The sequence below is a fragment of the Lampris incognitus genome, chromosome 20 (genome assembly GCF_029633865.1).
Source record: "Lampris incognitus isolate fLamInc1 chromosome 20, fLamInc1.hap2, whole genome shotgun sequence".
NCBI classification, from domain to species: domain Eukaryota; kingdom Metazoa; phylum Chordata; class Actinopteri; order Lampriformes; family Lampridae; genus Lampris; species Lampris incognitus.
Window position 1 is genome coordinate 30601477 of NC_079230.1, and position 12589 is coordinate 30614065.

At 47.7% G+C, this 12589-nt stretch overlaps 1 protein-coding gene across 3 annotated transcripts in view; it reads right to left on the bottom strand.

Moving 5' to 3' along the window:
- Window positions 1-465: 465 nt before the first annotated feature.
- rtn3 (reticulon 3) overlaps window positions 466-12589 on the bottom strand; it is a 36942-nt gene continuing 24818 nt past the window's right edge. For all 3 annotated transcript variants that reach the window (XM_056299949.1, XM_056299950.1, XM_056299951.1), the window contains 4 exons: window positions 12508-12577; window positions 4970-5016; window positions 3715-3773; window positions 466-2866 (listed from right to left, as the gene is read on the bottom strand). In XM_056299949.1, the coding sequence (XP_056155924.1) occupies window positions 2818-2866; window positions 3715-3773; window positions 4970-5016; window positions 12508-12577 (225 nt within the window). In that variant the 3' untranslated portion in view covers window positions 466-2817. The remainder of the gene's footprint in view (window positions 2867-3714; window positions 3774-4969; window positions 5017-12507; window positions 12578-12589) is intronic.

A 12589-nucleotide genomic window follows, 5' to 3' on the forward strand; every position in this document is an offset into this window, starting at 1 on the left:
TTCGATGAAGCAGCAATAATTGGCAGCGCTGTCTTCTGGAGGGGGGCGGAGTCGGCTTGTGTTCGTCACGTGACTGCGTCTCTGGGTGTGTGGGGAAAAACAGTGGTTCGGCCTGGAGTCGCATTGTCACGGAAGGGGGGAGGCGTCTCCTTCCAGACTGCAGGCCGGAGAGCTGCAGTTGGCGACCGCGTGCAGTACGAGGGTGGGGGTTTGAACTAGAATAGGGGATCGATTGGCCCCGAAATTGGGAGAAATCAGAAATAAATTGATAGCAAACACAACCTGATGGAAAGGGGTGTGAATCGTTACCCTACCAGTGTTTCTTCAAGTCCGAGTGCTGTCGGGACCGACCAGGTCTTTCACTAAGACTTTCGGACCTCTGGTCAAAACCCACAAACCCACTAAGCGGCTTCGCTGCGGGGTTTTCAGCGCGTGACACGACCGGAAAAGACCACAGACACACGGTCCTTTCACATGTTTTTATTAATTTCACTTTTAACATCAGTACAGGGACCACTTTTTCATTTATTGATTTTTTTTAATTCTCCACCATTTTTCTTTTTTTTCTGTGACATCTCTCCAAAAAGCTTCAAAATAGGAGTTTAGGTCATAGCTGACAAACAGAGCTGCGATGTTAGTGAACACACCTACATACCAGAACAACCCAAAAGCAACAACAAAAAAGAAAAAAAAAAGAAAAAGAAAACCCAAACTGGCAAACAGAAAGCATAAAAACACTCCACACTCACCCCCACCCCCCCACAACCCAACCCAACCCAACCACAGAGGGCGCAGCGGCGGAGGGAGCCGAGCGACACGCTTTAAGGTAGAAAGAGGAAGTCGGATTTATACCACAGCCCACGTGGGGCAGGCACGAGCCGGCCGTCATGCCGCGTGACCAGACGGGTGTGTGGAACCGCAGTAAACTGCTCCAGAAGAGTGACGTGAAGAGCCTGGTCTACTCCAACACGCGAGCCCCCATAATGCACCACGTGTTACCCATGCGCAGTAACCCCCCGGACACACCGCTCAGATGTAGGACGCGCGGGACCGCGTGTGAGGCGGGGCAGTGTGACGCACAACAACATCCGGTTCTTGTGACCCCCGGTCATGGCCGCGGCCCGTGAAGCCTCCATCGGCGTGAACGACCGAAATCCGGCGAGTTCACGCCGCCACCAGGTCTGACACGACCCTCGAACGGGCAGCGAGACCCGACGACAGAGGCAACCGGAACCGACGGATTCCTCGTGGGCCCCGTCGGCACAGCGCGCAGGGTCACACAGAAAGCGCGCCAAGAACACGTGGTGAGCGGCATCTGCGAGTCGCCGGCTGCGGTATAAACCCTCCTCGGGGGTGCGGAGGTATAACGCACAACTCCTCGAACGCTCCTCCCAAAGTCAAGAACACCATCTCAACGACCACGAGTAAGAACAACCATCTTAGAAACCAAGTAAGGTCGGGATTAGCATACAGCCTACGTCAAGGGGTTAAGAGTCTGTCTCCGGCTCACACACTATGACATGCGCTTCATAGCGTCGAGAGAGAAAACTACAACGAACACCGAGAGGGCCCCCGAGGGCCCCACCACACTCGCCACCTGCGTTCTCCCTGCAGCTAGCTAGCTAGCTAGCAAGTTACTCCCCCCCCCCCACCGGGGCCTCTGCGGACACGCGCTTTAAACGTTAAGAAGCCTTATGACACCTTATGGCGCGCTTATGATGCTGTGGTGTAACTAGCAGGGAGTTAAAAGCAGCCAGCCTACGAGTAATAAATACTTAACAACTGACGAGGTCAGTCAGAATGTACACGTGGAAAAACCTCAACGCTCTCTGACCAGTTTGTGAGCAAAACAAGTTAGGAGTGCTGTAGGGGGCGCTGTCCTTTTAGAATCAAGAGCAACACAAACTGTTCCATACAGCAGTGTCTGTTGTCTGTGTGTGTGTGCGTGTGTGTGTGTATACATAAATAAAACATACATAAAAAAACAACATGAAATCATAACAGGGTGAACTAGACCAAATTATCACAGCTGGGTCAGTGCTCCAATCCTTTTATTTTAACCTGCAGGTGGCGTTTGAAAACATAATTTCGAAAACATAATTTTGAAAACATAATCGCATTACCGGTGCATTGCAAAGAACATCCATACATGTGCCTTAACAGTGAACAGAAGGGGGGGGGGGGAAACACTTGACGACTTAATAAGCCAATCAGAGCTGAAGGATCCCGTGACCACCTTGCAAGCAAACCGGTTCTCATCCTGCTGCCTCAGGACCACAGCAACCGACCGGGCCGCTTCTTTTTAAAGCAGTGTTCCCATTTTTTGTCCTTTAATAACTGGTTTCATCCATTTTGCTTTGTGTTCATGTATGCATGGTTAAAGTACAGACATTTGCTTTTGCGAGACTAACGCACACCCTCATATGTAAATACTACACCCCTCCGTTCCCATGCACTACAACGCCAGGTTATAGATTCAGTCTAGTTCAAGTGACCCTGCCTGGTTTTCACTGCGGCACGCCCAAGACGGGCGAGCTGCCACAGCGACACATCACTGCCCTCTGAGAGGAGCGTGCTCCTCGTCTGCACAGGCACGTCTCTTTTCTAATGCTCATAGTTAAGCTGCACAGTAGTTTACGTTGAATATTGAGTAGCTCAGAAGTTTTCTACTAGCTGGTTCAGTGCAGTAGGGTGGTGGTGAAATGGCTGGTAGATGGGGCAAAGAAGTGGTTAGATGGAGGAGGGGGGGGGGTAAAAGGAAGGGAAGGAGTTTTATATGGCGATGATGGTGATGAAGGGGTTATGAAGGGGGAATGATCATTCGGCTTTGCTGCGCTTCATGGCTCCGGGGAGTTTCTCTTGCAGTCTGCAGAAGAACAAACAGAAGTAAATCAAATCATCTGTTCGCGTGTCCTCCCTCCGTTCTTACACTGACGAGCTCACACTTTTCCACATAAACAAATGTTGGTTTCTTACCGTCTCTCACAACAATGGTAAAATGATAACGACTCCACTCAATCTCAGTTCATGAAAGCCTTTACTTCTGAAAGTTGCGCTTTAAAAAATGGTCGGTCCGACACTTCCTCTGAAAAACCCGCCAGAAAGGACAGGCAGAACTTCCTCTTTTTTACTTATTTACCCCCCCTTTTCTCCCCAATTACACTTGCCCAATTACCCCACTCTTCTGAGCCGTCCCGGTCGCTGCTCCACCCCCTCTGCTGATCCGGGGAGGGCTGCACACTACCACATGCCTCCTCCCATACATGTGGAGTCGCCAGCCGCTTCTTTTCACCTGACAGTGAGGAGTTTCACCAGGAGGACGTAGCAGGTGGGAGGATCATGCTATTCCCCCCAGTTCCCCCTCCCCCCGAACAGGTGTGCAGTGACCAGGACACATACCCACATCCGGCTTCCCACCCGCAGAAACGGCCAATTGTGTCTGCGGGGACGCCAAACCAACCCGGAGGCAACACAGGGATCTGAACCGAGATCCCCGTTTTGGTAGGCAACGGAATAGACCGCTACGCTACCCGAACGCCCAGAACTTCCTCTCTTGTGAACCAACCAGAGAGAAGCATCACAAATAGTCAACGAAGTAACGTGATGGACAGAGGAACTCTCGGCGACTGGTCCTCTAATACTGGTTCAGGCAAAATTATCATCTGGGACATACAGACGGATCTGACCAAATTACTACCACTGAGTTTCACTTACTTGGCAATTGTGGTGCTGACTTGAGTGCGTACAAGGTCAATGTACTGATCAATCTGGGTCTGTAGTAAAGAGTGTGGGTAGAAGAAGGAAAAGCATTTGTCAGCTCTGAGAAGTGAAACTTTTTTTTTAAACCACTGAAAGCAGCCACTCTGCTAATAAAATGCTGTAAAGGAAAGAAAGAAATAGCTTGGATGTAATGACAAGCATGAGGAATTCCCATGAAGTAAAAACTGGTAAAAATTGAAAAAAGTGTAAACATTGGGTAGACCGCTTTTTTAGGATTCTGGTGTGAAGTTTTGATGAGATAATTCCATTAAACGAACATATGACCCCAACAAACTTTGAGACTGAGGCTGAACTATCTTCTTTTGCAGTGACTGGTCTAGCATCCATTCCATCCATCCATTATCCGAACCGCTTATCCTGCTCTCAGGGTCGCGGGGATGCTGGAGCCTATCCCAGCAGTTATTGGGCGGCAGGTGGGGAGACACCCTGGACAGGCCGCCAGGCCATCGCAGGGCAGCATGGTCTAGCATGACGGTGCATAAACACACGTAGTGGAGACAGAAGTCGGCCTGCTCAGCTCAGTTAGCAACTCAGCAGCATGCAAATGATGACTCTGAACTGAAAAAGCCCAATCAAGTCCAGATGGACATCATGACAGACATGCCTCTTCTCATGGAGGGACGTGTCAGTGGAACTGAGAGTGATAATGCTGCCACCAGTTAAACGACTTCATATAAACTCTGTGGGCAAAAGATGCTAACAGATAAGCAATGTGCATGGCACAGCCTGAAGCCATGAATTTGGGTAAACTGGCTGATGGTCTTAGGCGCTGACACACCACCGTCAGCATATGTCGGGCCGTCAGTGAGCGTCTGTGACCCTAGTTTTTGCGGTGTGTCTCGCACCGTCGGCACTAGTCAGACCCCTGTCGGCAGCTTTTTGGCCAATTCAGCATGTTGAATTGAGGGAGGTCACTCTGATTGGCTGTTCAGTTTAGCGAATCAGTGCAGAACATACATGCTAGTTGGCCACCGACTGTAGTCTTTGCGTTGTGTTCAAGTGCTACTTTTTGGCCCAGACGGCAGGCGACATGAGGCGACGCAACTGTCGGCCTTCGTCGCTGCTAGTCGGTCTGGTATGTCTGGGCCCAAAGAACTCATGTCATTTTTGCTCACTAGGAGATTTGCTGGGTATCTAACTTTTCACGCATATACATTCATGATTACACGGAACAGACCGTCACACTCACCTTGTTTTTCTCGTAGATTGGGGGAATAGCAAAGAGGAGGATGTCAGCTGAAAGACAGAAATATAGATGTAAACATGTTCTTGAGTGTACATTTTGGAAAAATGGATTTAATGGCAGACTTAAATGGCAATAAATAAAAGCTGTCTTTGTGGGGTGAGAGCAGATTTTCTCAGAAAACAGAGGAAGAAGTACTGCTCACCATCTGACTGTACAATATCTATAGACAGTAATCATCCGGACTCCAATACGCTATCAGTTTTGTCAGTCTGGTAATAGTTCACATGTAGGTAAGCTGAATAAACAGAACCTGCCACAGACAATGATGTCCTGATTCTACAAGGCCATCACTGAGGCAATCCTCACGTTGTCTACAAGAGGCTTGGCTCAGCGACCTCACAGGACAGAGCAAGAACCACTGATGGTAATCCAGTCATCTGAAAGCTGACCTCTATTCTGGACCTCTGACTCCAGATCCAAGCAGCACACAGGCATTATCATGACTAACTTCTTCATCCCGGCCACCAGCTACTCCATGCTTTGGATTCAGAGACATGATAATGGATGGTAAAAACTAAAAAAAATAAAATAAAATACACACTTCTCACAGCCAGACTGCACCATTATGGTGAGTAATGAGAAGTTATACTGTGCTGCTGGGATCCAGAACACTACTTTCACTACTTCTGAGTCAGGTACTTAAATCCAACTTCCCACCAGCTGCATAACTGATATAGTTAATAGCTTCATGGTTGGTAGTAAGTAGTCTTATTAATACTGCGTTTAAAAATCCTATCAGGAAACAATATTCCACAGGCCGGTTTATATTTTTAATATTTTGCACATTCAGTATGATACCAATCAGTGTAGTAGAGAGCCACTAACTGAACATCCTAGAAATACAACAGAAAGGTGAATCAGTTCATCTGGACACAAAGTTTATTGGAGAAACATTTCATCCAAGTGACCTCTTCAGTCTCAAATGACTGCAGGTACCCCACCCTTATAAACAATACAGTGGCATAACAACCGAACCAACAATCGGTTTCAAATGCAAGTTGATGTGACCATTTACTAACCAGTGGCCACTCTTTCAAGGATGAGAACGTGCACATCCTTGATAGGGAGGAACGCTGGTTTGAACAGGAAATCAAAGAGGCCATCTTTGTGAAGCGGGAACAACCACCCCTGAACCGGAGGGGGGGGCCTTAAGAGCACATCTGTCGCCATCTTACAATGCTGTGATTGCAACTATTCTCCGATCCTCTGAACAGTACACGTGGCCATTATAACTCTAGTTAATGGTCACGGCAATTTGCATATGAAACCAATCATTGGTTCAGTCGTTACGCAACTGTGCCGTTTATCAGGGTGGGGATACCTGCAGTCATTTGAGGCTTAAGTCACTTAAACCCTTTCCCCACTGGTCAAAAACCCTGCTAATGTCCGCCTTTGGTCAATGTAAAAAGGCAGATGTTAGCGGGTTTTTTGGCCAGTGGGAAAAGGGTATTAGATGAGTGACGAAACGTATGTCAATAAACGTGTCCAGATGAACTGATTCAACTTTGTGATTTCCTTACCTGGATTACTGAGCATGCATCATGACATTTTGACTCATTTCGGCGAGGATTGCCTTAAACTTGTATGTGAGTACAAGCGAATGGCGCCTAAGATGGCAGACTACAGGAACCCCCTGAGATTCAGCCTCAGGTGCAGACAGAGCAGGATTACACCTAAGAGCCTGCAAATGAAATTTTCTGTCAAGGGCCCCCGAGCTAGCAAAATCCTCCAGAAGGCACACAGCCAGGTGTTGAACGAATGGGTTTCACAAACTAATTTTACCATCGATGCTTTGAAAGCCAAAGAGGAGCAGATCCAACAGAGACCTATGTTGCGCCTAGGTGAGACCATTTTCCAACACGTGATTTGAGTTCATGGGAAAGGCTTGTCTAATAAAATTTGGAAAGTAAAAAACCAGGCAGCAAAAGAAGTTCGACCTAATTGCTGCATGCCAAAGACATCGGCAGACAATGGACGGTGCCCTCAACGGCAGACAGAGACGGACGCCAAGACACACGCCGACGATGTGGACAAGTGGATGAAGAATCTGTCTGACAGACAACTCACCCAGGCTGTGAAAGACATCCTTGCTAAGGGGCTGAATTTTATTGTCATGCCGAGGCAAATCCCGCTAGTGAAACTGATCACAGCCATGGAATTGGCGATCTGTCGCAACACCACGAAGCCAGAAACGGAGCAACTGTGGAGTTAAGTTTCAGCCTGCCTCAGCAATGCAAAAGCATTGCCGTCCAACATCAGCAGAGATGAGAGGAATGTACTCGCGACTCTTAGTAAGGACAATAACATCACCATCCTTCCAGTGGACAAAGGCATCTGCCTTTCCACTGGACTGTAGTATTAAAACAGACTATCATGAGAAATTACGATATTACTTAGCGACATAAGTACTTCTATGAGCCCCTAAAATGAGATCCAGGCAGTGGTTACAAGGTGACAGATTGTCTGAAACTGTTGACCCGTTGGTCGGCAGTAATGAACATCACATTCAGAACACTATGGATTTTGTGAATAAGCTGGGGGATATCATTATGGAGGGGGATGAAACAATGGTCTCTTATGAAGTTGATGAAGCAGTGGAGGTAGTCCATATGAAATTACAAGACAACCTCACTCACCTTTGGTAATAGGACCACCCTTAACACTGTCAAAGGTGTCTGCTCCTGAGCTGTGTCTTCAGTCCACGTACTTCACATACAGGGGGCAGTACTACAGGCAGAGGCATGGGTGTGCTATAGGTTACCCAGTTTCGCCTATAGTGGCCAACTTGTATGTGGAGGAAGTGGAAAAGAGGGCTCTGATGTCCTATCCAAGGACACCACCTAGCCATTGGTTCAGATATGTGGACATCTCCTGTGCAGGTGTCGATCAGGATGGCTGCTTGTTGCAGTCGCTCTTGCTCTTTTTAAATAAATCTTCTATTTTGTTCTTACTGTTTAGCTAAGTAACTAGTTAGAGTTTTCCAAGTTGTGCCCTTCTGTAACCATGCCCCTCTCTGTAACCAGAGGAGTTTGTCTGATGTTTGGAATACTCCTTTCTGAGTTTTGTGTCGACAGTGCTCAACAGCCCGGCGGCTCCATTGTTTACAGCAGAGATCAGTTGTTGGCGTTTCGACTGGCTAGCTTTATGGACCAAACTCACCAAATCCCCAAGGAACTTTGGAGGACGGTTAGGAGATCTTTTAGGGGACGACGGGGTAAAGGATATAAATCAAGAAAGCGGAAGGACAATGCACAAGAGAGAGAAGAAGTTAAAAGCCGTATGCCCCTCTCTTGTCATGGGCAACATGAAATCGCTGGCTAATAAAATGGACGAGCTAACGGCGTTAGTCAGGAATCAGAGAGAGTTTGGTGAGTGTAGCCTCATGTGTTTCACTGAAACACGGCTGCACCAGGACATCCCCAACCACATCGACGGAGTTCAGACTGTTCGGCCAACAGGGATTGCTCAGGAAGTGGTAAGAGCAAGGTTGGAGGAGTTGTTATTCTTGTTAACAACAGATGGTGTAATCCTGGTCACATTACCATCAAGGAACGTATCTGTTGCCCGGACATTGAACTGTTAGCCGTGGGACTCGGGCCATGTTATTTGCCCAGTGAAATCTCACACGCTATTGTGGTAGCTGTTTACATTCCCCCCTCTGCCAACCCGACGGCGGCGTGTGATGTCATTCACACCACCATAGCTCATCTACACACAACCGAGTGCCCGCATCATAATTTCGGGTGACTTCAACCACATCTCCACGGCGAAAACACTGCCTAGCTTCGCCCAGTATGTGAACTGTATAACCAAAGAGGAGAAGACACTGGACTTGACGTATGCTAACGTGAAAGAGACTTACAGCTCTTCTCACCTCCCTCCCTTGAGTAAGTCAGATCACAACCTGGTATGTCTGAACCCCTGCTATGTGCCTCTTGTGAAACAACAGCCTGTGACCACAAAAACAGTGAGGAAATGGTCGAGCAAGGTCTGTGTGAAACTTCAGGGCTGTTTTGAGGTAACAGACTGGCATGCTCTCTGTGAGCTGCACAGAGATGACCTAGATGGGGTCACAGGGTGTGTCACCGATTATATAAACTACAGTGTGGACTGCACTGTCCCTGAAAAGACTGTCCATTGTTATTCAAATAACAAGCCAGGTGTAACAAAGGACATCAGAGCCATCCTGAATGCAACGAAGAGGGCCTTTAGAGCTGGCAATAAGCAGGAGGTGAGAAAAATCCAAGGGGACCTTGAAGTGAGAATCAAAGAGGCTAAAGATAATTACAGGAGGAAGTTGGAGCAAAAACTCCAAGAGAGTAACATGAGAGAGGTCTGGAGTGGTATGAAGACCATCACTGGTTTCAGGCCGACTGGCAGCAGAAGAGTTGGGGGCAGCTTGGACAGGGCCAACGAACTTAATGTGTTTTTTAATTGATTTGACACAATGACCCCCCCCCCGGTCTCATCTGTTGCCTGCCTTCATCAACTGGATGGTGTTAGCCCCAGGGTGATCAAAGCCTGTACTCCCCAGTTATGTGGATTGCTTCACCATTTCTTCAACATGAGCCTTAGACTTCAAAGTGTCCCCATTCTGTGGAAGACATCCTGCCTCATTCCTGTGCCTAAAACGCTGCAGACAACAGACCGGTAGCATTGACCTCACACATTATGAAGATCCTGGAAAGACTTATCCTGGAGCAGCTTCGGCCCACGGTCAAGCCACACTTAAGACCCCCTCCAGTTCGCCTACCAGCCCCAACTGGGGAGTTGAGGATGCCATCATTTACCTGCTTAACTGTGCCTACGCCCACCTGGATAACCCAGCTGGCACTGTGAGGGTCATGTTCTTTGACTTCTCTAGTGCCTTCAACACCATCTGGCCGGCTCTACTGGGTGAGAAGCTGACAGCAATGCATGTAGATGCCCCCCTTGTGTCCTGGATTGTTGACTACCTTACTGGTAGACCACAGTATGTGCGCTTCCAACACTGTGTGTCAGACAGAGTGGTCAGCAACACCGGGGCTCCGCAGGGGACGGTCCTGTCTCCCTTCCTTTTCACCCCCTACACCACAGACTTCAACTACCACACAGAGTCCTGCCATCTTCAGAAGTTCTCTGATAACTCTGCTATAGTCGGATGCATCAGTAAGGACGAGGAGGCTGAGTACAGGGCTGTGGTGGGAAACTTTGTCACATGGTGTGAGAGGAACCATCTGCAGCTCAACGTGACTAAGACAAAGGAGCTGGTTGTTGATCTGAGGAGGGACATGACACCAGTGACCCGTTTCCATCCAGGGGGTCAGTGTGGACACTGTGGAATACTACAAGTACCTGGGGGTGTATATCGACAATAAACTGGACTGGGCTAAGAACACTGATGCCCTCTACAAGAAGAGACAGAGCCGTCTCTACTTCTTGAGGAGGCTGAGGTCCTTCAACATATGCCAGACAATGCTCAGGATGTGGTATGAGTCTGGTGGCCAGTGCTCTCCTGTTTGCTGTTGGGGCAGCAGGTTGAGGGTAGTGGATACAAACAGGCTCAATAAACTGATCTGTAAGGTCGGTGACGTTGGGGGGGTGGAGCTGGACTCTCTAGCAGCGGTTTCTGAGAAGAGGATGCTGTTGGAAGTGATGTGTCATCATGGACAATGTCTCCCACTCCACGACGTGCTGGTCGGGCACAGGAGTACTTTTAGTAATAGACTCATTCTGCCCAAATGCCCTACGGAGCGCCACAGGTGGTCATTCCTGCCTGTGGCCATAAAACTTTACAACTCCTCCCTCAGAGTGTCAGACACTCTGAGTCAATAGTCATTAGACTGGCCCTTCCGTCTTGTTTTATTCTGTCGGGTGTTTGTTTGTTTCATGCAGCAGTAATACCGTATAGAAAGGGTGTTATATGCTGGAGCATGGTGCAAATATGTTTACATATTTTATCTTCTATTTCAACTTATTTCTGTTTTTCTTATTTCTATTTACTTGTTATCTTGTTAGTTTTTCTTTACTAGAGCATGAGTGTCTGTAATAGGACCCAATTTCCACTCAGGGATGAGTAAAGTATTTCTGATTTCTGATTAAAATTAAATCTTAGGATGTACCACATTTCACTGACCACATTAACTCTGTAGACAACCACATCAAGTTCACCCGGGAGGATGTGAAAAATGACAGGTTAGCCTTCTTAGACTGAAATTTCAATTGGTGATGGGGGACATTTGATTGTTAAGGTTTCCTGTAAACCACCACATACTGAACAGTACTTAAGGTTTGACTCTCATCATCCACTGGAGCACAAACTAGGAGTCATCAGGACGCTGGACCACCGAGCTGACAAAGTCCCCACCGACACAGCAGCCAGGTAAGGGGAGAAATCCCTCATTAAATAGGCCCTGGTTAAGTGTGGTTATCCTAACTGGGCGTTTGTCAAAGCCAGGAAGATGCCTAAACATTTCACCAGCCGATCGAAGAGAGAAGGACAACAGCTGGCTAAGCATAAACCAGTGGTGATTCTGCATGTGGTGGGAGTGTTGGAACAGTTGCGATGCATATTTTCCAAACACTGTGTCTCAGTTGCTTTCAAACCCCAAAATATGCTGTGCCAGAAACTGGTCCACTCCAAGGATCAGGTTCCCCGGCACAAACAGAGCAATATAGTGTACGCTGTTAATAGCCAGGAGGATTGCCGTGACTTGTACATGCGAGAAAAACAAGGTGCTGGCGAAGAGGATGGCACAACACGCCAGGCCAGGACTCTGCGGTCTACACCCATCTGCCGGCCAGTGGCCACTCTTTCGAGGATGAGGATGTGCACATCCTTGATAGGGAGGAACACTGGTTTGAATGGGGAGTCAAAGAGGCCATCTATGTGAAGAGGGAATGACCATCCCTGAACCGAGGGGATGGCTAAGAGGTCATCTGTCACCATTTTACAATGCTGTGACACCAACTATTCCCATATCCTCTGTGAATAGTACATATGACCATTGTAACGCTAGTTAATGGTCATGGCATTTTACATATGAAACCCATTGTTGGTTCGGTCATTATACAACTGTGCTGTTTATAAGGGTGGAGATACCTACAGTCAGTTGAGACTGAAGAAGTCACTAAAATGAGCGATGAACATTTCTCCCAATAAATGTTATGTCCAGATTCAACTTTCTGTGATTTCCTTACCTGATGTTTATTGTACATGCATGAAGACATCCTAGTAATACTTTTTACCAACACCGCCCTCAATTGACATATCAACCACCATCTGTGCCATGTATATGAGAGCCATTAGTTTTTAATCCTTACTTCTCTTGCCCTCTTAAGTATTCTGATTTTGAATATCTTTCTTATCATGCAAGGCACAAAATGCCACGTGAAAACCAAGTCAAACTTGCTTAGCTATGAAAACAATCTGATTTCAGCTGAGTTTTCGGCCCACACAGCTCAGTCGAAGCCAGCACGTCTGCTCTTCTTTATAGTCTTACCCAGGATGAGGATGGTGATTCCGTTGAAGACAGCTCCCACATAGGTCAGCAGCCACATAACCACAGCCAGCTGGGGAGAAAT